General features: G+C 56.2%; 1 protein-coding gene across 3 annotated transcripts in view; it reads right to left on the bottom strand.

Moving 5' to 3' along the window:
• SRRM3 (serine/arginine repetitive matrix 3) overlaps nt 1-26,670 on the bottom strand; it is a 78,467-nt gene that overhangs the window by 31,357 nt on the left and 20,440 nt on the right. For all 3 annotated transcript variants that reach the window (XM_039507347.1, XM_039507348.1, XM_039507349.1), the window contains exons 2-5: nt 20,472-20,573; nt 7,099-7,224; nt 5,010-5,090; nt 459-488 (exon numbers count right to left, since the gene is read on the bottom strand). In XM_039507347.1, coding sequence (XP_039363281.1) covers nt 459-488; nt 5,010-5,090; nt 7,099-7,224; nt 20,472-20,573 — 339 coding nt within the window. The remainder of the gene's footprint in view (nt 1-458; nt 489-5,009; nt 5,091-7,098; nt 7,225-20,471; nt 20,574-26,670) is intronic.

Genomic DNA, 26,670 nt, shown 5'->3' with positions numbered 1-26,670 from the left:
CCTGAGGGTATCGCAGCACTGCAGTCCCGGGCTGCGACCGCAGCACATGTAGACACTCCCTAGCTAGCTTTGATCGCGTGGCCACTCCGCTATGTAGCGGGGGTCCTGGGCGGGCAGGGCCGGCTGCAGATTCACAGCTAGATCCAAGCTAGCTCCGGTCTGTCTCCATGTGCTGCAGTCCCACCTGGTGGAGACACGCCCGTAGATACCCACCTCGCTGGGTCAGGGAGGCAGCCTGGCTTCAGCGGGGGGTCGACATGGACACGGCCCGAGCAGCAGCTGGGGAGGGAGCCGAGGGTTTGGCCCATGGCCTGCAGCTCTGGGAATATGGACTTACCTAGAGTGAGGGAAGAGGCCTGGGCTGGAAAGAATGGCCAGCCTGCTGCCTCCTGCCCTCCCTTACATTTCAGGGGCGCCCGCGAGGAGGGGGAGGGGGAGCAGGCTCCCACATCACTCACCTGCGCTCTGATCCGGGTTTCCTCTTTTTGCTGACATTGGGGGAGGAAACAGATAAATCACGTTAGTGGCAGCAGCGTCTTTCCAGTGGGCAGAGGGCCAGAACCCAGGACCTATTCAGGAGCTGGGCCCCTAATGGAGACCAAGCTGTTCCACGTAGCCCTTTCTGTGGGGCTCGGGGCCCGAATCCTGCTCAGTTACCACCCCCTGATGCTGAGCATCAGTCTCCCCACGCTGGGCCGGGCCTGCTCCCAGCATGTGCCCTGGAGTTCGTTCGGCTGGGTGATGGCACATCTCCTAATGACATAATTCCATGCCATGATTATCTCATGCACGCACAGTAATTGCCTCGTTAGGACGTGGCCGTGCAGAGGGGAAACATTACGGGGCTGGTTGCGTTCCAGGACAAAACAAGAAGACATTTAGAAACACAGACTCCCGTCAGAGGAGCCAGAGCTCCCAGCGGCAGAGAGAGCCGGGCAAGGAGGGGATGGAAGCGGCCACAGCGACAAAGGGTCCTTGAACGTGCTTGGCAATCGGGGGCGAAGGGAATTACCCCTCCGCTGTTATCTCCTGTTCTCAGTTTGCATTTGGGACAGGGTGGCCATATTTACCAAAGTAAAATCGGGACCCCGCACGGGGCTGGGCTGAGCTGCCTGTCTGACATCACCGCTTGCCTGAGGACACACACGACCCCCCGTCTCCCACGGGGCTGTCCCAAGCCACCCGGCATTGCTGCTCACCCAAGCCCCATGGCACCCAGGACTGGGGCCGACCACCCACGCCCCACACCGCCCTGGGCTAACTGCCCGAGCACCATGATGCCCGGGCCTGGGTTTGTCCACCTGAGCTCCACGACTCCCTGACTCCCCAAGACCCACGTCGCCCCGGGCTGACTGCCGGAGCCCCGCCACCCGGCGCCTCGTGTCGCCACTGGCCTCCCCAAACATTCCTCTGTGCCCCATCAGCTGGCACTCTTGCCAACTGATCAGAGCAACTTGCAGCTGGCAAGGGCAACAGGGAGAAATGCCCAGTTTTGCCAAAAAAAGTCAGGACGTCCGGGACAGGGCTTAAAAAGGGGACTGTCCTGGCCAAAATGGGATGTATGTTGGTCATCCTCATTTGAGCCTTACTGTAAGGTGTGTGTGTGTGCATGTGTGGATGTGTGTGTGTCCTTCCCTCTGGCGGGTGTGTGTGTGCGCATGCCAGGAGCTGTGCATGTTTCTAGCTGTTATCTTCATCTGTGTGTGTGTGTCTCCATAACAGTGTCTTTCCTTCTCTGCATGTCTCTGGATCTGTGCTATGTCGGTGTTGTATCTCACCGTGTGTGTCTGTGCATAGCGGTCTCAGTGAGGTGTGTGTCTGTATCTGTGTGTGTGTGTCTGTATCTCTGTGAGTGTTTTGTGTGTGTGTGTGTGTGTGTGTGTCTGTATCTCTGTGAGTGTTTTGTGTGTGTGTGTGTGTGTGTGTGTGTGTGTGTCTGTATCTCTGTGAGTGTTTTGTGTATGTGTGTGTGCGCGCGCATGTCTCCGTCACAGCACCTCGCTATCAACAATCCTGCCTCTCTCTCCGCCTCGGTGAGTGTCTCTGGATCCACAGCAGCTGGTTCCCCACCTGGGATTACAGGCAGCCTCCCCTCGCCCTGTCTGACTCCAGCAATCCAGCACCGGGCACTTGGCCAAGCCTGGCAGGGCAGGGAAATGCTCTGCCGCCCCGTGGCCGCTGGGACCCCTGGCCCGCCCCTGAGCTGAACCACGCTCCCACCTAACAGGGTCACACGCTGACTCCGGGTGGGGCGGGTGGAATTTACGACTCGGGGCAATGTAGCTAGCCGTGGGGGTCCTGTTAACATGCCTGGGAGCTGGGTGACTAATTCCCATTGACCCCAAAGCTCGGTGCTGGCTTCTGACAGGCTCCGATGATCCTAACGCTGCATATTCAGGGAGTCACCTTGACTCTGAAAGTGGTGATGCCATATCCATTTCTGGGCCCTTCCCTCTCACGTTAAAGCTTGCCAAGCGGGGAAAATGAATGGGGCAGACTCCCTCCGAATCGCCCTGTCGCTGGAAGGGGAGGGGAGACCCAGGGGGTGGTGTCGGGGTGCAGGGAGTCCCAGGGGATGGGGAGGGGGGAGCCGAACAAACAGAGGGAGAGGGTGGATGGAGAGGAACAAGGATAGGCAGGAGTTGGGGTTGGCTGGGGCACAGGAAGGGAGCGGGTCCCACAGGGTGGGGCGGGGGGGTCCACACTCCTGTGGGGAGAGAGCGAACGGCCCTGTGTCCGACTCCTCTTCCCTCGTTAAGCGCGGCTCGTCCTAGCCTGCCAGGGAGGCAGTCGGTCCCTGATTAATCACCAGCCAGGCCAGGCTCGTTAAAGGTGCTGGCTCAGCTCTGCAGTGCCAAGGCAGGGGGAGGTGGCTGTGCCGGGCGATGAACGTGAGGAACTGCGGGGACAGGGCATGGGGCGGCACATCCCCAGCTCAGAGACCCCCCCCCCCCCGTGCCGAGGTGCCCCCAGGTAACGGGGCGAGGGACGTGGCATGGCCTGATCAGGACCTTCTAGACACAAGCTGGGCTCTCTGTTTGGGAGTCCAGCAATGGCGGAGCGGGCTCCTATCTGGGCTCAGCATGTCCCCCAGCAGGACCGGGCCCAAGCAGGGGGCTGGGGCTGAGCGGGACAGGTCTGCACATCCCAGCTGGGGGTGGGGGCGCCCATGGAATGGGCCACGGCGTCTCTGCACAAGCTATGGGGACAGACGCTTTCTCCTCCCTGGCTGCCCCACGCAGGGCTGTGGCCGTGCGCCAGGCGGGCTCGGCCAGCAGAACCCCCATGCAGGGGACTGAGCCCCATTCTAACGCCTGCCTGAGCTGCCTGGACAGCTGCATGGGGCAAAACGAGAGGGGACGGCACCCAGCGCGGCTAGAGTTCGGAGACACCCCCTCTGCCACACTCCCCCTCCTCTCTAATACGCTCACCCTTTGGGGGCCAGATCCTTGCCAACAGCTGTGCAAAAGGGGACCCACAGCTGCTGAGAAGCCCCCCAGCACCTCGGCTCTCCAAACCAGGGCAGCTCAGGGGCATGACATGGTGGCCAGAGGGAGGTAGGACCGTAGCAGACAGATTCAGCAAGCATAAGCTAGAGCAGCCCGGTGGTCCCTCTACTTTACGCGAGGAGTCAATTTAGCCCTAGGATCGAGGGTGGGGGGGGATCCATCCCAGAGACTCTAGGGGGACAGACAATATTGCCTCCATCTGCCCTGGGAATGCTGGGATTTCTATGAGGGGCTGGGAGCCTGCCAGACAGCAGTGGCGCCACCAATGCATATGGGGCTTGGGGTCAGCACACCAGCTTGGGACAGACAGCAAGCGAGTGAGCTTTTTGCACCAACAGCTTCCTGTCTGGGCGGAAAACACTCCAAAGAAACTTGCAATGAAGCCATAAAACCACCCCCAGTCCATGGACCCAGCTCTGGTCATGCGTCATTTCCAAGGGAGGCGGCGCGGCTAAACGCTGGGCTGGGGCTCCGGACTCCCGGGTTTTATAGGCACGGACTCCCTGTGGGTGGGGCTACACTGCAGTGGGAGGTCTGAGGGCTGCCCGGGTAGGTTTCCCTGAGCTTGCTTTGGTCTAGCAGTGAAGCCAGAGCAGTAACCCTGGGTACTTCTTCGAGTGGCGGCACTGGCTTCACTGCTATTGTTACTGGAGCTGGCTGGATCAACGCTAGCTTGGGTAGGTCACCAGATGGGGCAGACACCTTCCACTGCAGAGTAGACGTACCCTAAGTGACCTTAGACAAGGCATTTCCCCCCCCCACACACACACTTTGTGCCTCAGTTTCCCCATCTGTAAAGCAGGGATAAGGGAGCCCATTAAATACCAGCTCCAGGGGGCGCATCTCTCCGAGTCTCCCCTCCCCACAGTCTGGCTGGTCAGTGTCCTGCTGAGGCTGCAGCGTGAGCCGCTCAGTGCGCCAGCCAGGGCTGAACTATGGCAGGTCATTGTGGGCCCCCAGCGGGACGGGCCTGAGCCTGCTGCTTGGGCACGAGATGGGGGACGAGTCAGGGCAGGGAGCTGGGGGGACGGCAGGAGGCTGGAGGAGGGGCAGGCTGCTGCATCGATGGGGGAAGAGAAGGTGTCTGGCAGGTGCTGGGGAATATCGGGTCCCAGGGAGCAAGCCAAGGGCACACTGCAGGGAGAATGCCAGCACCCCAGGGCTGCCCTCCCCCCGGGAGTCCCTGAGAGCCAGCCCAGGGCATGAGGGATGAGGGCAAAGAAGGGAACCTCAGGCTGGGGCGAGGGGGAGCATTGCGGGAGGCGCTGCAGCCGTATAGGGAAGGCACAGGAGTCCCTGGCTCTGGCACTGCAGGGGCAGCTGTCGGCTGCGGGGAGAGCCCTGCGCCCCTTTGGCCCAGCCCCACAGGACTAGCTGCCCCGCTCTAGCCAGGGGAAGGGGAGGGGTCCCGAGGGAACCGGCTGGGGAGGGGGTCAGGCAGGTATCCCCCTCCCAGTGGCAGGGCGCAGAGGAGCAGGGCGGGGCGGGCAGGTGACTCACCGGCTCCGGCGATGACCCGATTTCTTTTTCTTTTTCTTCTTAGGTGGCGGCGAGGCGGAGCTGCTCATCCTCCTCTTCAGCCTGCGGGGGAGGGGAGAGGCTCAGGGCGGGGAGCAGTAACCGCGAGGCCCCCCCTGCGCAGAGCGGTGGGGGGTGCCCCCCCCGAGTGTGTGCGTGTGTGTCAGTGGGGAAGAAGTGTGTATATCTGGCCCTGTCTTTGTTAAGGATAAAGGTGTTTTCAAACCTGTTTTAGGTGACATAGCAACTAGCACATGTTAAAACCCTAGTGTAGACGCAGCTGTTTATATCTCAGCATGTGTGGGAGGATGTCAGCCCTACGGGGCAGCCTAGAATGTATCGTAACAGCTAACACCTGTTAAAACTTCGGCCTACTGCTGCTCCCCGCTAGGATAACAACCTACTACTGCTACCCACTAGCAGAGCTGTGCCTGTAGCTCAAACAACAGAGGTTAGCGCTGTGCCGCTGAAGATCCCAGGCTTGAGGCAATGTGGCAGGGGGAGGTGATTACAGAATCTCGGCAGCGAGCCTCCAGGTGATCGTTGCTTAGGAGAGGAGTAACGGGTGTGCGCACAATGCACCGCGCCGTGCTTCCCCCGGCCGGTGTTGGACGCTCACCTTAGCAGACCTGGCCGCAGGAGGAGAGACACCAGGCTTGGTTTCTGAGCTCATCTGCGGCCATGCCCCAGCCGTGCTGCCTGGGAACACCCGGGCTCGTCGTGCTCCCACCGGTGGGTGGTGTAGCTTGTCCGTGTGATGCACTTGCGCAGGGCCTGAGCCAAAGCTCTTTGAAACCGCCGGGAAGATTCTCGCACCACCGTGGGCTTTGGATCGGGTCTGGAGGGCTCGGCCCAGGTCCCTCTCTAGTGGCTCTCCCAGCCTGCCGCGTGCGCCTTTAGCTTAGGGCTTGTGCTTGGGGCCAACCGGGTTCCTTGGGGGCCGGCAGCTTGTTCCGCTAGACCCAGGTTTCTACGCCCACTGACAACGCTGACGTGTCTAGATGTGTCCTTACGAGGGGGCTGTGCGGCGACCCCTTGTGGTGGATGTGTGCATCGGCCTGGCAGCACCTGCCTTGGCAGAAAGATTCTGCAGGAAGCCAGAGGCCTGGCTTTCGCACTGGGCTGGCAGCATTGAAATGTTCATTTATTTTTCCTCTCAAAGCTCGGGCTTTCCCGCCCCCGCCCCCCCGGCACCTAACCACCAGAAGGAGGGAGCCCACGGAGAGCAGCAGTATGGGAAGCCATCAAAGGGCTGGGAGGACTGACTGCCGAGGGAAGATTAAAAGCGCGAAAGCTGCGTGGGTTGATTAAGTGGGCACACGACTTTCAGCAAACATGTGATGGCTGGAAACAGCTGGGAGGGAGCGAAATCTGCTCAGGGTGTGAGTGGGGCTGTGTGCATTGCTAGAGGCGATGGGATCACAGGAAGGAAAGAAAGATTTAGGCTAAACATTAGAGAAAGCATCCCAGCCTGGGAGGTGTTAAGCGGCACTGGAGGGTCCCGAGGGAAGGAGTGGGAGCTCCGTTGCTTGGCCACTGGAAACTAGATGGTCCCCCCGTGGGGGTCGGTGCCTCCTTTGGAAAGCTCTTACTGCACACACAAAATGTACATGCAAATGACTGCACGCCTGATTGGCACGTGCAATTCCCGTGCTTCGTGGCACAGGCTGGGCGCTATTCGGCACGCACTCGGCCGCCCGCTGGGCGTGGGCCATTGTTGCAACAGGCCCCGGTTTGACTGCACATGTGGCCACACAGTCCCAGTCCGACCCTGTTTCCAAACCGGGCCTCCTGTGTCTTTCCCATGTTGAACATTTGTCGAACCCACGGCTGAGAGCAGCTCACTGGCCCCGAATCCCAGTTCAGGTGGGACTGGGAGGAGCGCTTGGGTCTCAGATGTACCCTTGGCCGCCTGCAAACACCTGAAGGCTGCGTGTGTTGGACTGTGAGTCTATTCTCCCAAGAGCCCTGGAGCGGAGCTGGTGCCAGTAATGTCAGCATGTTCTCTGGGGCACCCGGGCATGGACCTGGCACTCTCCAGTGGCCCCCTGCCAGCCCCCCAGCCAGTCACCTGTGCTCTCTGTGGCTGCAGTGGTCTTGGTAGCAGTCGGCTGGGCAGTCACACGGCAGCAGGCAGCCCTCTCCGTACGCTGGGTACTCCACGGCGTACTCCTCCATGTGGTGGTTTTCGATCACTCTGCCCAAGGGAGAAGACGCAGTTTGATCAGGCTTGTCACTGACTATAGACCAGGCTGTGCCAACGCCACCATCGCCCCAGGCCTGTGCCTAGCCTGTCCTGGGGGGGCATCTCTCCAAAGGCCTGGTTTGAGGTGCCTTCTCCTCCAGCCCTAACCATTGGGCCATCTGTCCTGTGGCCCAAAGCAGTTCACTGGCGACCAGGCCAGCGGAGCAATGCATCAGCAGTACAAATGCCCCGGGGGTGACTTTCCTTGAGCCCAGGTGCAGGCGCCGTTTCATTCAGACGCGACTGCTAATTACCCTGGAATTATCCAGTGGCCCCTACGTTCCTCTGGCAGCAGCAGCAAACCAAGCCCCAGAGACGGCAGGAGTTCATGCGAGCGAGAGAGAACGACATGGGACTGAAAATCCTTCGGGAGACAGCGAGCTGCGTGGGCAGCAGCCCCGGGCCACACCGGTCGGGAGACCCATCCTGCCGGAGGGCCGGGCCCCTTTTTGGAAAGCAGAGACTGGCAGCAGTTCCCCCGACCGCTCGTTCCAGCCTGAGATGGGATCTGAGCCCGACCTGTCCCAGTGGAGAGCAGATACCTCCCTTCCTATTGCAGGGGCAACACAGCACCCAGAGCAAGGGGGTGCTGGGCCTAGGCGCTACCGTAATACACCTAATAAACAACATGCAGCCCCCAGTTCAATGGGACCCTGGTCCATGACGGGGGTGCCTAGGCACTACCGTAATACACCTAATAAACAACATGCAGCCCCCAGCACAGTGGGCTCCTGGTCCGTGACGGGGGCGCCTAGGTGCTACCGTAATACACCTAATAAACAACATACAGCATCCAGCACAATGGGGTCCTGGTCCATGACGGGGGTGCCTAGGTGCTACCGTAATACACCTAATAAACAACATGCAGCCCCCGGCACAGTGGGGTCCTGGTCCGTGACAGGGGTGCCTAGGCGCTACCGTAATACACCTAATAAACAACATACAGCATCCAGCACAATGAGGTCCTGGTCCATGACGGGGGTGCCTAGGTGCTACCGTAATACACCTAATAAACAACATGCAGCCCCCAGCACAATGGGGTCCTGGTCCGTGACGGGGGTGCCTAGGCACTACCGTAATACACCTAATAAACAACATGCAGCCCCCAGCACAGTGGGGTCCTGGTCTGTGACGGGGCGCCTAGGCGCTACCGTAATACACCTAATAAATAAAATGCAGCCCCCAGTTCAGTGGGACCCTGGTCCATGACAGGGCCGCCTAGGGGCTCCCACCACACATATAACTAACAATCCAATGCCCCAAGAGGCTGCAGCCCAGCCAGCCTCACCTGGATGAGCTTCACAATCTGGCCCTTGTGGCCCTTCTTACAATGGAAGGTCTGTGGTGGATCTAAATCAAAGAGGGGAACTTGATCGAGCACGGGGCCTAGGGACCAGTGAGACCTACGTCAGCCCATGAGGACTCAGTGGGGGGTCTGGCCTCGGTCTCTGATTTTCCGGGTGATGCTCCGGGCCCATGTGACTTTCCCACCCGGATGGTCTCCCACGGAGAACCCCACTCCACTCTCGAAAGAAGCAGAATTCTGCCTCTGCCTCCTTCCGTCCAAAGAGCCCAGCGAGCGGCACGAGCCCTGAGTGAGAACTGGGCCTACTGAAGTCAATGGGTGTCTGGCAGTGCTGGGATTCCACCCATCATGAGGAAACTGAGGCACGGGGAGCTGAAGGGAGTCACACAGCGAGGCAGAGGAACCCAGGAGTCCTGATGCCCTGCCCCTGGACTGCACTCAGCAGCAGGGAACCGATTCAAGGGGTTGGACTCTGGAGCACGCTATGCCCAGGAGGTGGGGGGCTCACGGGGGTGGCACAGAAGGCACCAGGATGAAGAACTCTGCCACCCCAGCAGACCAGAGGTTACTCCCCAAGGGCTGAATGTTTGGCATATCTCCGCCCTGGGATCTAATAGAGGGCAACCACCAGCCGCAATGCACCCAAATGCACCGCCTCCAGTGCCTTAAAGTGGGAATCCCCTAGCAGGAGGCAGCACCCTGCCTCCAGGCCCCCCACAGCGTCCCTGGCTTTGCCCGCTGAGATCAGGCAGCATCTCCACAAGACACCTTCATGGCTGCCCTGCCCTCATGCACTGGGGCTCCTCCTTCCCTCAGCACTGCCTGGCTGGAGCCCCATGCTCTGATGTGGCTCATGGCAGTGGGAGGCATCTCTGCTCCCAGGGAGAAGCAGCAGCAGGTGGTGTAACGCGGGGCAAAAGTCCCTCTAAGAAAATGCTACAGACCCCTCCCCCCCGCACCACCATCGTGTTCCACCAGGCTCTGCAGGGGGCGCTGCCGATGTCCCAACCTCAGCGGGCCTGAGGCTCTGCACTCACGGATAGGGTGACCAGATGGCAAGGGTGAAAAATCGAGATGGGGGTGGGGGGTAATTGGCAGGTATACAAGACAAAGCCCCAAATATCGGGACTGTCCCTATAAAATTGGGACATCTGGTCACCCTATTCACGGAGGCACTTGCAGGGACAGCCTCGCCGGGGGTTCAAACCTTGCTTCTTCCCTCTGATCTCGGCTCTTCCTCCTCCCCGGGCATCGCGGCGTTCGCTGTTTCCCTGTTTGTGAGCTGGGTCCCCCTGCACACGAACGACTCCATAGGGGCAGCTCCGCCAGAGACACACGGGGGCCAGTGAGGGGGCCTGTCAATTTGCAGCCTAGCGAGTGGCTGAGAAAAGCGAAGGGGGCGCCCCAGGCCAGTGAGAGAGGCTGGGGGTAAGTCACACTTCTGAGACACATGGCAGGCTCTGGGGCGGGCGTATGTGCCCTAGGCAGTGCAGCCGAAACGGGCCTCCTGTCTTTGCCCTGCGGAGAGCTGGAGCGGTGCAGCCGGGCTGGGGATTTCAGGCCACGGCGGCTGAGGCTCGGCAGCTGTAGTCACAAGGAATGGCTGGCTAGGGAGAGGCGCTTTGGCCCAGCCCGTCTCCCATCTTTGCCCTGTCCCCTCCATGCCAATGACCCACACTCATTTATACTCCTGGCTTCAGCGGCTTTTCTAGCTGCGCCTGCATCTCCCTGGTGTCTTGGGAGTTTGGCTCATGCTACAGCATGAAATTTGCTGCTTCCCGCATCGCCTGCGTCACCCAACGGCAAGGCCGGGCACTGCAGAAGTTGCTTGGCATGGCTGGCAACGTCTGGAGCAGGCACTCTTGCCATTGGCTCCAATGCCCGCGGAGAAGGTGCAGAGCACAGACCAATCTTCCCCCCCGGATGAAGCTGCAGGGAGGCATGGGGCAGAACTGTTCGGAGCTGCGAAGTGGAAAAGCCAGGTGACGGAGGTAAGGAGGCAAATCTCTGACCCTCTGGGTGGATTTGTCCGGGCGCGTCTGGCCAAAATGCGCCCCTGCTTGCTATTTTGCAGCACCCTCTCTGTGGCTGCATTTCACTGCTGGGCGTGGGCACCGGGAGCCTGGTTTGTAAGTGCTCTGGGACCCTCCTGGAAGAAAACCGCTCGATAAATGCAGGTTATTGTCCCCTTAAAATTCCTCCCACTCTGAAACCCTGCGAAGGAATATTATTGGTTGCATGGTTTTCTCTCTTGCCTGTCAGGACCGTGGGTGTATCAAAGTGAGCGAGCAAGAGGAAAGCTGCCTTCTGGTTAAGGCAGGGGCTTGGGAGTCGGGAGAGCAACACTTGGCTCTACCATAGCTTCCCTCTATGACCTTGGGCAAGTCACTTCATCGCTCTCTGCCTCAGTTTCCCATCTGTAAAATGGGAATAATAATTCTGTCTTGTCTATGTCGATGGTAACCTCTCACTGAATGTGTGCACAGCACCTTGCACAATGAGGCTTTGATTTCGGTTGGGGCTTCCAAGCACCAGTCAGGCGATAAGAGGGAAGATCCTTTCATTAAAAGATAGGAGCCAAAGGGGAGGAATAAATGGTCAGTTTTCAGAACGGAGAGAGGTAAACAGTGGGGTCCCCGAAGGCTCTGTACTGGGCCCAGTCCTAGCCAACAGGTTTGTAAATGATCTGGAAAAAGAGGTAGACAGTGAAGTGGCAAAGTTGGCAACCGACACAAAATTACTCATGATATTGAAGTCCAAAGCTGACGGCGAAGAGCTACAAAGGGACCTCACGAAGCTGGGTGACTGGGCGACAAAGTGGCAGATGAAATTCAGTGTTGATAAATGCAAAGTAAGGCACAGTGGAAAACAGAATCCCAACTGTACATACAAAATGATGGGGACTAAATAAGCTGTAACCGCTCAGGAAAGAGATCGTGGCGTCACTGTGGAAAGTTCTCTGCAAACATCCGCTCAGCGTGCAGCGGCCGCCAAAACCGCAAACAGAATGTTAGAAACCTTTGGGAAAAGGAGAGATAATAAGACAGAAAATATAATGCCACTATGTAAATCAGGAAGTTCCTCTTCACAGCCCGCGCAGTCGACCTGTGGAACTCACTGCCAGGGGATGTTGGGAAGGCCAAAAGTCTAACTGGGTTCAAAGAAGAATTAGATAAGTTCCTAGAGGGTAAGTCCATCAGTGGCTATTAGCCAAGATGGTCAGGGATGCAACAGCCTGAGGATGTTGAGGGCTCTGGCTGAGATCACCACAGTGGTTGCAATATAAAGGTTCGATGGGGTCACACCCCATTGGCTGGGGTCAGTGGAATGGAGCTGAGGTTGTGCGGGGCCCAGTAGATATCTGGAGTTGCGGGAGATGTTAGCCTGGATTTTCGCAGTTCCGGGGGGCTTGTGCGGTCCCTCCGTAGATCAGAGAAGGATTATCCGGGATTAGCAGGGCGGTGAAGAAGTCAATGAAGGTCACTGGGAGAGGGTTATACCAGGTTATCACTGAAGGAGCTCAGCCGGTGTTCTGTTGAAAGCCGGGATGGATTATCCGAGGGGAAAGAAGGCTGAACAGCAATCTGGGGACTCAGCAGGATTATCTGGTCATTGGCAGGAACTGCCCAAGATGATGTAGGATTTTGAGCTGCTCACCTGAGTCACCAGCGGGACATTTGGAGCTACTGAGGGTCACCTTCCGTCCACCCGGGGTCGGAGGCCACGGGGAAGTTAATTGCCAGGGGATCATATCTCACCACTGGTGAGTGCAGAGGCCACGTAGGGTTACCTGGGAATGGTAAGGGTCACCTGGAGTGGTAGGACAAGGTTATCTGAAGGTCACTTATGACCACTTGAAGGTGAGATGGTTTCAGTGTCAACTGAGGCTAGTCTGTGTGGGATACCCAGGCCAGTCGAGATGGGGTGGGGTCTGGCTTGCCTATTACAGAGAAGCTGGGAGAAGATGGTTAATGAGAGGAACAGCATGAGGGAAACCCTTGGTGTCTCTCCTCCCACCAAGGGGTTTATCTGCTTAATACCAATGGGTGCAATCATGTTCCCATGGAAACCAAGGGGTTTGCCATGGGCTACAATGAGGGGCAACAGGGTAGTACTCACTGGGAGAAAGGGTGTCACAAGCTAGCCCCCAGGGAGGGAGGATGTGGGGGGCAGGGTGTGGCCAAGGCACTAGCCAAGCCTAGAGGATCTTGGAGTCTGACCCCCCAGCTCTCCTACTGCCTCCCTGGCCCCAGCTCTCCAAAACAAATTCAGCCCCCAGCAGCTCCGATTGACACACCTAAGCAAGTGGCTGGTTTTTCAAAAGTGGCCGGCTGCCATCAAGAACAATGGGAGGTGCAGAGCGCTCCTGAACATCTGGCCCGCAGTACCACATCTGTAAAGTGGCGTTACTAGCACTGCCTTTCCCCCACCGGGTGTGCTTAGACCGTCGCTCTCCAGGGCAGGGACCCTCTCGCCTAACACATCCGGGCAGGGCCTAGCGCCAGGGTCCAGAGATGAGCTCATGTAACGCTGCTGCTCATCACTAACCTAAACTGCCGCTCCTGCAGCACGATCTGCACGGGCGCAGGCCAGTGCTCGTGCTGGCCCCCCGGGCTGCCCTGGGGCTCTGCCTGGCTAGATCAGACTGCAGGATCGGGGCCCAAAGCGCCTGCAAATCATGGTGGCCTAAAAACGGTGAGCCTGGGCTGGGCTAAAAATCAGGCCCTGGATCTAAACGCTCCAGTTCTCCAGCATTTCCCTGTGCACACAGCTCCCACATCCCCCGCTGGAAGGGGGTGGCAAACAAGGACTGGCCAGAACCAGCTCTTAGCGAAATGAAGGTGGGGATGAGATGGGCTAGGGTGAGACCCCCTAGCTGGGGAGTTTGAAGCTGGAACCGGTGGGCAGTGACTCCACATTGTTCCCCTCGGATGGCTCGTTGGGGGCCTACAGGACGCAAGTCGGGCCGGTCAGTTCCTAGTGGCCGAGCATCCGTCCCATTTGTCCCTTGTCCAAGAGGCCGAGGCTGAGGGGCCTCAGAGAGAGAATTCTCCATCTAATCCCTTAGGTGGGTCTCTCCGGGTCAGCAGGGTTGGCAGGGCAGCGTAGGGGAGCTGCCTGGCCTGTACCACGGCCATGGCCGTCAAGCTGACTCAGGCTGCCTGCGCTGAATTGGCTCGTAAATCATCTTCAATAATGCAGCAGGCAGAGGCAGACAGCTCTGCTCAGAGCCGGCGCCCAGTGCTGCAGCGGGATTTGCAGGGCACGTGCTGCCCGCAGATCCTCCCCTCCCCTCACTAGTTGCACCCTGCAGCAATTTCATTGACTCCTGACCAGCACCGGGGGACGGACCAGGCCCGAAGCCTTGACACTACTCCAGTGCTTGGAAGATGGCTCCTTAGCCGCTCATTAAGCACCAGATAACTAGTGTCACACTCCTTCCAACTGGAAACTGCATTTAACAGAGCCGGCAGGACCCAGCTCAGGCTTCCCCTGGGACTCCGACAGCAATGTATTTTTGTGATGTGATTTACATTAAGGCCGATAAACGCTCTTCAAAACCGGCCTCGCTTTGCGCCTCCTTCCCCTCTGCAGCCATTGAGCAGGGGACGACAAGCGGCAGCATCTCTCCATGCACATGAACCTCTGCCACTCGGGGAGTTTCACCCAATTAAGAGCCGAGTGAACAATCGCCTGTTTTAAGGGCGTGAAAACCAGGGTGTTGTGGACTCAAAGTACAAGCCAGATCGCTTCCTTTCTACTGCAAATTAGCCTTCCTCCCAGGAGGCTGCCAGCTGCCAGCCAGAGAGACAGGGACGGTGGCTGGTATTAGAAAGGCTTTTCTCAGGTTAGCTGCCTTCATTTTTCCAACGGCGTGTTTCTCGGTGATTGGGTTGTGTGACTTTTGCCTGGATGTGCATGCAGGCCAGGCAATGCCTTTAGAGTAAATAAATATGATTCTTGCTGAATTTTGACCACTTGGCCAGGTGATAACGTTCAGCACCATGAACAGCTCCCAGGCTAGGCTGTCCCGGCCGGAGTCCCTTACTAAAATCACCCCATCCGAAGATTGTCTCCCTTTAGCTTTGCTTAACCGGTCAGGACCAGCTTTTGCTGCCTGGCTGATTTTTTTTTTCTCTTCTCCTGAAACCTGTGTGAGATTTATTTTCAGTAACAGCAAGGAGCCCCTTAGGAGATTACCAGGATGGGAGGGGAGCTGTTTGGTTGGGCTAGAGGGGATTAGAAAAGAAATGCTGGAGTAGGAACTCAGAGGCAGTAGGAAAAGTGAGCAGAAGACCTGGGTTCTATTCCTGGCTCTGCACTGGCCTACGGAGTGACTTTGGATAACCCACTTTAATCTCTGTGTGCCTCAGTTTCTCCATCTGTAAAATGGGGAGATCGCTGCTGATGCTGACAGGCGTTCTTGGCGCTCAGTGGCTTCAGAGAGCTCCGTGATTGGTATGTAGCACATACACCAAAACAACATTAGAAGAACATGAAGGTTGCAAAGCCGAGCACCCAGAAATGAGGAAATGCCAACATTCAAGTGTGTGACCCCCTTGTGCCCACGCAGCATGAGCCAGTCTTTAACGACATGACCACACACTCTTTTTGCCCCAGAACCCCGGCCTCATTCAGTGACTGGGCTGAACTGCGGCCCCTCAATAGTTTGTCATCTTCTCATTACTCACTGTGTGGCCCCAGGCGTTAGCTACTGCCCACGATTCAAACCCCGCATCTGAAGCCAAAATTGTTTTCTTCATGGGATTTCTGTTGCGTCCGAGTGCTTCACAGCTGTTAATATAGCCTCACCACTCCTCTGCGGGGTGAAGGGGTGGTATGATTTCCATTTCACACCTGGGAAACCGAGGCACATAGAGGTTCAGGTCCAAAAGTCTCCATTCCTTTGAGGTGCCCACTTTGAGACAGCATTATCCAGGGAAGGACCTGCTCCGGTCACTTCAGCTCTGGGCTGGGGCATGCTCGGTGTGGATGGAAAGTTTGGGAATTAGCCTGGGCTCTAGCAAGGCTCCTCTGACAATGCGCAAGCAGCAATTTTTCAGAGGCTTATAGTTTGGCCTAATTTGGGGAGATTTCCACAGGGACAACAAAAGGCACAGCCCTGGGACAAAGGCTGCCCCCTGCCAAATTTCAAGTCCCTGCTCCAAAGCCCGCTGGGCGCTAGAGCTTCTAACAAAGGTCACGAGGATTTTTTACCATGGGCAAAACAATGTACGTTTCCCTAACCTTGTACTCGGAAATGGCTGAACCAAGATTGGGTTTAATGCTTGTAAAGGAAATGTGTCTCTGAAGCACTAAGGGTTGTTAGCAAGGTAGAGTAGAAGAACCCTCATCCCAGCTCAGCAATTCCCCTCTATCCCCAGGGGTAATGCATGGAAATTCATCCGCACGTAGACACCTCTGCGGGGGAAAACAACTATATGGAACTACATGAACACCATGTGTTGGGGAAGAGTCAACATGATTTTTGTAAAGGGAAATCACGCCTCACCAATCTACTAGAATTCTTTGAAGGGGTTAACAAGCATGTGGACAAGGGGGATCTAGTGGACACAGTGTACTTGGAGTTTCAGAAAGTCTTTGTCAAAGTGCCTCACCAAAGGTTTGTAAGCTGTCACGGGATATAGGTTGGATATTAGGAAAAATTAGGTTAGATATTAGGAAAAACTTTTTCACTCAGAGAGTGGTGAAGCACTGGAATGGGTTCCCTAGGGAGGTGGTGGAATCTCCTTCCTTAGAGGGTTTTAAGGTCAGGATTGACAAAGCCCTGGCTGGGATGATTTAGTTGGGAATTGGTCCTGCTTTGAGCAGGGGATTGGACTAGATATCTCCTGAGGTCCCTTCCAACCCTGATAGTCTATGAAAATGGAAGGTCATCTCATGGATCAGTAACTGGTTAAAAGATGGGAAACAAAGGGTAGGAATAAATGGTCGGTTTTCAGAATGGAGAATGGTAAGAGTGGTGCCCCCCAGGGTCTGTACTGGGACCGGTCCTCTTCATCATATTCATAAATGATCTGGAAAAAGGGGTAAACAGTGAGGTGGCAACATTTTCAGATGATTCAAAACTACTTAAGATAGCTAAATCCAAAGCAGACTGTGAAAAGTTACAAAGGGATCTCACAAAACTGGGTGACTGGGCAACAAAATGTCAGATGAAATTCAGTGTTGATAAATGCAAAGTAATGCACATTGGAAAACAGAATCCCATCCACACATATAAAATGATGGGGTCTAAATTAGCTGTTACCCCTCAAGAGAAAGATCTGGGCGTCATTGTGGATAGTTCTCGGAAAACATCCACTCAATGTGCAGCGTCAGTCAAAAAAGCGAACAGAATGTTGGGAATCATTAAGGGATAGATAATAAGACAGAAAATATCATATTGCCTATATATAAATCCATGGTACGCCCACATCTTGAATACTGCGTGCAGGTCTGGTCACTCCATATAAAAAAAGATATATTGGAATTGAAAAAAGGGAAACAAAAATTATTAGGGATATGGATCAGCTTCCATAGGAGGAGAGATTAATAAGACTGGGACTTTTCAGCTTGGAAAAGAAACGACTAAGGGGGGATATGATAGAGGTCTATAAAATCATGACTGGTGTGGAGAAAGTAGATAAGGATGTGTTATTTACTCCTTCTCATTGCATGAGAACTAGGGGTCATCAAATGAAATTAACAGGCAGCAGGTTTTAAAACAAACACAAGGAAGTATTTCTTCACACAACCCACAGTCAACCTGTGGAACTCCTTGCCAGAGGATGTTGTGAAGGCCAAGACTATAACAGTGTTCAAAAAAAGAACTAGATAAGTTCATGGAGGATAGGTCCATCAATGGCTATTAGCCAGGATGGGCAGGGATGGTGTCCCTAGCCTCTGTTTGCCAGAAGCTGGGAATGGACCACAGGGGATGGATCACCTGTTCTGTTCATTCCTTCTGGGGCACCTGGCATTGGCCACTGTTGGAAGACAGGACACTGGGCTAGATGGACCTTTGGTCTGACCCAGTGTGACTGTTCTTAGGTTCTTATTCTTAGCTTGTAAGAATCTTGGAGCAGAGATTGTCCTTTTGTGATGTGTCTGTACCACACCGAGCACAATGGGTCTAGGACCAGGGCTCCTAGGCACTGCTGATGTACAAATCAACAAGAACATTAATAATATCAACCTCACTTACGCCCGGGACCATCTCTGTTCTGTGGTTGTACAGCACCTAGCACAACGGGGTCCTGGGCCAAGAGTGGGAGTCTTTGGCGCTGGGGTTTCTTCTATGCGAGTCCACCGCCCCCTCCGCCCAGCATAACCTGAGAGCGACATCGACACTTGAATTCCTTCCCAAGCCCATTTTCTAATCCTGCACTAAGTTTCCAGACTCTTGCTACCTTGACAGCAGCTGGAGCGTGATACACAGGATTGCTTTTTTATTACTTAGACGCCAGCCTGCACCTACCCCCGCTCCTGCTTTACGGCCTACAATGAAGATCCACGTCTGTGCGGGTGAGCTGGGAGAAAGCAGTGCGGTAACTGGCAGGATTTATAGAATGCCGACCAGGTGTCAGACAGCTCCGTTTCCTGTCCAATGTGCCGCAGGAGTCTCGCAGCCCTTCGCCCCCCGTGGGACTCCCCGTGACATTGCCAAGTCTGCAAATAGTTCGACTGCAAACCCCGCCGCCTACGCACACTGCAGAGGCGTCAGGAGGAGCCCAAACCCGGCATCAACCACAGAGCAATGCCCATTTAAGCCAGCTGGCCCCCTCCGGACCCCAGTTCTGCAAAACTGCAGGTGCGCCTGCAAAGCATGACTGCTGCCAAGGTCCCGGTGAGCAAGGGGTTAATCTTAGCTCACACTGCCTGCTTAGAGGGTGGAGATGGAGGCCCAGGGACCAGAGGGCTGGGGTGATCTCCAAGCTGGTAAGTGTTTTTCTAGTCGCTTTCCGCTCCTGGGGGTCTTATTTTGCCTCCTCGTTCGGAAAGCCCCCCCTTGGGGAAGAGACGGTGCTGACTGCAGCTGGATTTGCTGCTGAGTCCTTCCACCAGCCCCTTCAGTGAGCGACCGAGCAAAGGAGCAGATCTCAGCAAGGCTTTGCGACGCTCCCCGACACCAAAACCCGGGTACCCCTTGAGCCGTACCCAGCTGTGCTTTTCGGCTGGCGTGTGGTTACAGAAGTTTCTGCCGCCCCCCACCCATCCCCCTGTGCTGCAGTTCTTTCTCGCTGCCCTGATTTCCTGAAGCATTAATATTCAGTGAACCTACAGGATCTATTCCTGTCCCGGAGTGACCTGCTTTCCAGGCTGATAGACGATGTGTGGCTTGCCAACGGCGCTCGCTGTGCCATTAAGCATTTCACAGATAAATCACGCTCAAGCTGGGGCAGAACCAAGCGCTGACAGGGATATTCCTGGAGCTGCGCCAGGGGAGGAGCGAGAGGAGAAACTAAGACTCAGGGTCTTTGCAGCACAAGCTGTGCCACTCACCTGACCGATTTGAGAGTGGAAACCCCTTCATCCCATTCCGGAGACACACACACGTACACAGGATGGGAGTTCTCCGAGGCCAGAGTCTGACTTCAGAGGAGTCACTCCCAATGCGGAGCAGTGTAACTGACGTCAGTGTGTTCACATGCCTCAGTGCAGCCAGGGGAGTTACTTTGGATTTACACAAGATGCGAAGTGAAAAATGAGTGGGGGCAACTCTGGATTTATACTGAGCTAACCCTAATTACAGCAAATTCAGTGTAGTGCCTAGCAAAATGGGGCCGAGGCAGGCAGTGTAATCGCTTGGCACAACAGTGACTGATATCAGGCTCTGCTGAAGTCAATGGAGTTACTCCAGATTTACCCAGATCTGACCCACTCCACTGGAAATTAATTTCAAGGGCTGACAGAGAGCTGCACCCCATGGCCTCCCCGATGCAGAAAAGAGAGTGACTGACAGGAGAAGGGCAGAGGAGAGATTTTCTGGAATGGCAGGAAGTGGCCAGAAGCTTGGAACGGCCTAAGCTGGGAAACCCTGGAACTCCTCACAGAGCTGAGACTCAAGGGACTTGGGTTCTCTTCCTGGCTGTGCCACTGGCTGACTTGGGGCAAGTCACTTCCCTCCCCGTGCCTCAGTTTCCCCATCTGTAAAATAGGAGTGATGGCACTGATGCCTTCTGCTGATGAACAGTGCGATATAAAAGCTAGGCGTTCTCCACAGGCATAAGGGCACAGAAGGCCCCGCTTTATATATTTCTTACCTCTGCTGCGGTGAAGGGAGATCACCACTGCTCATCCTCCCTGTGCACCATTATTTGTCTGAGTAACGTGCAGAGGTATCGCATGCAGTGAGACTTCCCAGGAGAGCTGAGAGACGTTGGTCCTGACACCCTTTCTCCCCGGCGGGTGAGCAACTGGCCACTGCGAACCTGCTGTTAATGACTCAATACCATTCCAGATGTTGGGATGTTCTAAACCCATCGCTCATATCTGTGTGTGCTTCAATCTAATAAAGTGCAGTGTTGGAGATACTGACTTGCATGAATCTTATCAGCCGGAATTGCTGTGTTCCCATTGACATTGCCTGGAGTGAAATCGTTAAGCTGCCCCTGCTGGGGGTTCTGAAAACACCAGGTAACAATCTCAGACCCATTCATTTCCTCCACCGTCAGCCTGTGCAACGTGATGGGGGCACGAATGCAGCTCCCCGTCATATTTACTGGGTGGGGAGAGAAGGGAAGGAGAACTGCCCTGCGTCAGTGGATCCTGATCCGCGAAATTGGCGTGACAAGAGATCAGGAAGCGAGGCCAGGGGTGAGGTGAGAATTGAACCCTTCCCCATGCACCCCCGCACCCGAGCCTGGCGGAGTGACCCTTCCATACTCACATCTGGCGCCCGTGCTGGTCCTCCCTGGTGAGCACTCCCTCCTTCTCCATCAGCATTTGCCGGAAGGTCCCCACTTTCTGCCGGATCTCCTCTTCCGAATACCTGGGGCGGAGAGAGAGCTGGAGAGTCAGGGACGCTGTCGCCATGAGCTGGCACTCCACTGACGACGCCTCCCCCCCCCCCCCGTGCTTCCTCCCCTCCCTCTCCTCTCCGGGCCTTCAGCTCACCGCTCCCTGTGTCCGAAGTCCCCGCCCTGTGCCGGGGTATCGCCCAGCCCCCCTGGCTGGCGGGCTCAGCCGAGCGGCCAAGGACGGATCGGCCCCTGGGGACCCAACACCCTCCCTTTACCCAGAGGTTAAGGGGGGAGAGCAGGGTGGGGAAAGCACCTACATTGTTACAATGCCTGTGGGGCAGCACGTCTGCTGCCAGCATGGGCCAGGACAGAGCCACCATTGGGTATTAACTCTGCCAGCTCTCCCTACCCCTTGGGGGCAGGGCCTGGCTCTCCTGGGGTGGGAGTGCCCAGCTCTCCTGGGGGGGGCGGGAAGTGCCCGGCTTCCACCCAGACTGAGCTAGGGGACCAGCTCCATACCCCTCCCCACCCCCTGCACACTGCAGGCTCCCGATAAGGGCCAGGCAGGACGTGCCCTCCCTCCGCTGTCCCCCACTCCCAGTGACTTCACGGAGGGTGTGTGGCCTAAATAAGGGCTTGGGTCTGTGTTAAAGCAAAGGGGCCAGACCCTGAGCACAGACTCCCGACTGGGGGGCGTTCTGGGGTGGGCAGATAGCGTGACGGGGCACAGCCAGAGCAGGCTTGCTCTGAGGGGGGGACCCCTGCCGGCTGGGCGGTAACCTGCTCCGTGGCACAAAGCCGACGGGAGCTGTCAGAACAAAGGAGGAGAGGATGGACAGCTTCCTCCCCAAGGGCTCTGCCTGCTCGGAGAGAAGCAGAGACTAACAGACCCATCTCCTCCCTCTCCTGCGCACGCACGCGGCAAGCCAAGCGATATCGACCAGCTGGCAAAGGCAGCAGGGAGCCCGCCGGAGACCACAGCCCATGAGCCGCGGCTGGAGAAACGGCCTGGGCCAGCAGAGAGGCCTGAACTCAGGATTAACAACTCGTGTGAGCTAGAAGATGAGGGAGAATCACCCCCTAAATGCCGGAGCTGGCAGCCTGGGGCGGCCTCAGCATCGTAGCAAGGGAATCGCCCAGGCCAAGTGAGCAGGATAAACTGGCCCGATCCCTGGGGAGTTTTCACTCCCATCGCCCTCTTCCCTTTGTCCCTGGTAACCCCCGAGGCCCATATCTTCCTGGAGAGGCCCTGGCGTGCCAATGCCAAGCTGTGCTAGGGCTGGCAGCTTGTGCCGTTCCTGCCGGGCCTCCGAGTGCCACTGGCTGCCCCAGGCGGCTTTTGCCTCAGCACAAGGAGAGTGCAGGCCCTAGGAAAGGAAGCTCAATCCAGTAGTTAAGGAGTTTGCCTGGGCCTTGCGAGACTCTGCCACAGACGGCCCGCGTGACCTTGGGTAAGTCACTTGGTCTCTCTGTGCCTCATTTCCCCCTCTGAACAACTGCCCTGCCTCTGAGGGGTGTTCTGAAGATAAATATGTTAGCGCCGGGGGTGTTCAGACACCAGCGTGAGGGGACCATGCGAGCACCATGGATAGAAGGGCCCCAGGCCCCCAATTTGCAACTATCCCTGCAATAGCTGGGTACGGAGCCAGCCCCTGCGAGGGGCGTGCAGCTGGCGAGAGCAATGCTCATCCTTCCTCGTGGACAATGGGGCTCTGAACTACGGAAACGGCAGGCTCCGGAGCTCGTTAGCGTTAGGCCTAGTAATGGACGCGTCGGATCTCAGCTGTCGGTGCTGTACGGGGGCGGGGGGGGTTAAAAACACCACTTTACATGCGTGTCCATGGGTACAGACAGCTCATCCTGCCGTGCTGGGCCCCCTTGCTGGGGGTGACTGCTGGACACCCCACGCGGGAGGGGCAGGCAGTGACACCCCTAGCTTGGTGCGAATTCCTAGGGATGCAGACGGCCAAGTGCCTCTGCACCAGAGGGCGAGGCCCGACTCGCTGCCAGATGGCGGGGAGGGTGCATCTCCAGGGAAGAGCCCCTCCCCTGGGCAGAGGCAGTACAAACAGAGCTCGCTATGTCTGGCCTAATGCCAACGGTGCAGAGAGCAAACTCTTGCCTGGGCCATCTGCCACTGACCTCCTGGTAAGCTGCCTCGGCTCCATCCACCTCCCAGCTTCACCCTCCCTCCCCCCAGTGGGCTTTACTGCCCAAAACAGACTAGGATTTGGTTTATTATTCACAGGGACCAGCGTCTATTTGGCACCCATCACCGTGGCATCCAGGCACCCACAGTGCTTCAGTGGAGATGATCCAGATCCCAGCTGGAGACACTAAACGCCCAGACGTGGTAGCTGCACTGAAGAGCTTTGCATCAGGAGCTAAGTAGCCAAGGACGGTGGAGTTCATTATCCCCACAGTACAGATGGGGGACGGAGGCAAGGGGAAATTGTGTGACTTGGCCAAGGTCACCGACACAGCTGAGACTGGAACCCACAAGCTCCAAGTCTGGCCTGTGGATGGATTCACCCTGGAGCAGGGCCCTGGGCAAGGAGGTTCTTCATGGTTTGCGCTGTGAGGTGATCCCCGGCTGCCCAAGACGGGCTGAGAGGTCCTCAGTGACAAATCCCATCCCAAGGATGGTTTATAATTGGGTGGGAGGCAGGCAATCCCTTCAGCAAAGCCTCTGCCATCCCATGGCTCATCACCTCCTCCCCTCATATCTCCGAGCCTCTGTGGCTACTCAGGGGCAACCTTGAAGCCATCTCAGACACGCCACCCAGTTTACAGCCACCTCCTCAATTATTCTCCCCGCAAGTGACAAATGGAAACGCGATTTCTCCGTCCCAGGCAGGGACGAGCTTAATGCAAGTCCGTGACTCGGCCACAACCAATCGGTCCTGGAGCTGGCACCATCGGGCCGCATCGCAGGTAGGGAAGCCACAGCTGGAGAGCTGGGCGGGAACCAGATTGATTGTCTTGCAGGAAATTCTGTGATTTGGAAAATGCTTCTGCTCCACATGGAATGAACACGATTCTCCACCCCACCCCACCCCAAAAAATTTCCCCATGAAACGAAATTGTGAACAAAATTTTCGGTTGAATTGTTTCATTTTGATCAAACGGAAACATTGTGCGCTGATTTTGACTTTTCAAAAGCAAACGAACACGGGATTAGAGAAATTTGAAAACAAAGTTGTTTCAAACACAAAAAACAATGTCAACACAATGTTTCAACCCACTGAAAACTCCCCCACTCCCCCTCTTATTTCCTTCCACCCGCCAGAAACAAAGTTTCATTAAAATAACACGTTTCGGAGAAACAAATTGGCGTTTTCCAGCGAGGTCGTTTGCCCTCAGGTAATTTCTTCCCAGCTGTACGTAACATCCCATGGTCTGTGTGAGAGCCCTGGTCCCCCACAGGGAAATGCCACTGACTGGCACTGAGGTCACGTGACTTTCCTGCCAGACAGGTGGCATTAGAAGAGTCGAGCACTCTGAGCTGTTTGTGGGTCACGCGCTCCATTCTGGAGCAGGGGCGGCACGTTCTACGCCCTTTTACAGAACTTTCTCTGCCAGAGGGACTGAAAGGCACCAAACCAACAGGTCTGGGAGCTGGAGCTTTTGCTACCCATGGAACAAGGGCAGCAGCAGTGAAAGTCTCCCACATACACCCGCCAATGTGCCATATGCCTGAACAAGAGTGACTGATTATGGGACGTTGGTGTCATTGACCTTCCTAATGACGCCACCGAGGGATCAAATCAGTGGCAGACGTGGGGGTGGTTTCAGGGATGTGGCTGTTAAATGAGAGTTAAACGGTTTAAGGGGCTTAATTCATTCCTCCACACTGGGGTGGATTTCAGCCATTGCATATGAACTTGGAGCACACCTGAACCAGCCCTGAGCACAGCTGTGAAGCAAGGAATCTGGAGCACTTAAGCAGGGGTGCACGAGGAAGCTCTCGCCCAAAGCAAGCAGGGGCTGCAGCGAGATTAGGCACTTGTCTGGAATAAGCCGGGAGAGGAAATCCCTCGGTGGCTCATTCAGCTACTGAGTTTTGTCACCAATGTTCTTTTTGCCCTGTCGGGCTGTCCGCAGTATCATTCGATTTCACCCATGTAGGCTTCATTTTCCTGGGACTGTTTTCTCAGGGCCAGATCCTGAGCCCTGCAGAGCACTTGCCACGCGTTCCGGCAGCTCAGCGCCCCTCCCAGGATTGGGCCCTAAATGTGGACGTTCTGGTAATTAGGAAATCAATTATTCTGATTCATCTAACTTCAAAAGCCGCCCGGATGGGAAAAGCCAGAGCGCTGAACCTGGCTGTCAGTCAGCAGGGCTTTGAAGAGGAGGGCGGCGGTTCAGAGACATGGAAGATGTGCCTGCTAGAGGGAGAGAGCCACCGACGTCTTAGCGCAGAGCAGATGAGTGGCAATTTCTGAATCCAGCTGGATCCAACGGCTCATTTGAGGCCTAGTGGTCTAAGCTCAGGACTGGAAAGTCGGATGACTGGGCGTAGGCGCCGACTCCGTGGGTGATCCGGGGCTGTAGCACCCACGGGGAAAAATTAGTGGGTGCTCTGCACCCACCAGCAGCCAAGCTCCCCCCCCCTCGCCCCACCTCACCTCCTCCTCTACCTCCTCCCCCGAGGGCACTGCGTCCCCGCTCCTCCCTCCCAGCGCTTGCTGCCGCCAAACGGCTGTAGCAAGCTCTGGGAGGTGGGGAAGAGGCGTGGCCGGGGCGGGGATTTTGGGAAGGAATTGAATAGGGGCAGGGAGGGGGCGGAGTTGTGGCGGGGACTTTGGGGAAGGGGTTGGAATGGGGGCGGGAGGGGCAGGAGAGGGGTGGAGTCGGGCCGGGGCTGGGGGGTCGAGCACCGGCACCTATGTGACTGGGGATCTAGTCCCACTCCTGAGAATGCCTCACGGATTGTGTTTACACAGGGTTAGTTGCGTGGATGCTCTTACTTCAGTTTAACACTGGCTTACTGCATTTTACTGGTCCCAATTGATGCGAGCAGAAAGGAGAAGGGCCCCTCTGAAACTGAAAGCCGATTATCCGCAGAGAGGTCTGCGCCAGTTTCACTACATCAGTTTAAATTCACACCTTAGGTTAAACTGGTGAAACTTTTCCATGTGGACAAGGCCTAACTGATTTAAACTAAACTTGATTAAGTCTGGTTTAAACCAAAATAAGTCAGTCTACGTGGCCTTTTGTGCCAGTTTAACAAAGCCAGTTTAAAAGTCACCCCTCTATAAACCAGCGCAACTCTGCATGTAGGCAGAGCCAGAGGTTGGACAAGCTACTAATCCACTCTGCCTCCATCCTGTGATCTGTAACTCAGGGCAGGTCTACACTAAGAGCGGGGGTCGAACTAGGGTACGCAAGTTCAGCTACGTGAATAGCGTAGCTGAATTCGAAGTACCTGGTTGAACTCACCCGCCCAGACGCCAGTGGAATCGAAGTCCGCGGCGGCTCCCAAGTCCACTCCGCGCCTTTTTTGTGGTGGGTGGAGTGCCGGACGACTTCGGTTCGCGTCGTCCAGATTGAGCGTCCAGATTAGGCGCGATAACGAACTCGATCGGAAGTCGTCGACCGAGCGGTCGAACTAGGTGACGCAAGTTTCAGCTACGTGAATAGCGCGCTGCTGAATTCGGCCAGTTCGTTCGAACTACTCACCAGACGCCGCGCCGGGAATCCGCCCGCCGCGTGTCAACCTCCGCGCGCTTTTGCAGTGGTGGAGTACCGACTGAGTCGACTCGCCGGCGGCTGGTTCTCGCTCAGATTAGACGAGATTAGACAACTTCGAGAATCTCAACGATCTGGTAAGTGTAGACTAGCCCTCAGAGATACAAACACTCATCCCAGGCCTTGTCTACCCAGGGGAACTGACCACAGTTAAATTCACTCCCTCTTTTATTCTGGAATAATTTCCCCATGCAGACACACCCTACTTCACAAGACCGTGGAGCAGATCAGTGAATGTTTGAAAGGTGCTTTGAGGATGAAATACACAAGTGCTAAAGACTACCACGTTCCAGCTAATCTCTATTTCTCCGTAATCAAGTTTTCAGGTAACAGCAATAGACCTGTTCAGCCATGAGTTCTTTGCTGGAAAAATCT

The sequence above is a fragment of the Mauremys reevesii genome, linkage group 20 (genome assembly GCF_016161935.1).
Source record: "Mauremys reevesii isolate NIE-2019 linkage group 20, ASM1616193v1, whole genome shotgun sequence".
Taxonomy (NCBI): domain Eukaryota; kingdom Metazoa; phylum Chordata; order Testudines; family Geoemydidae; genus Mauremys; species Mauremys reevesii.
This window is presented reverse-complemented; position numbering and strand designations above follow the sequence as displayed.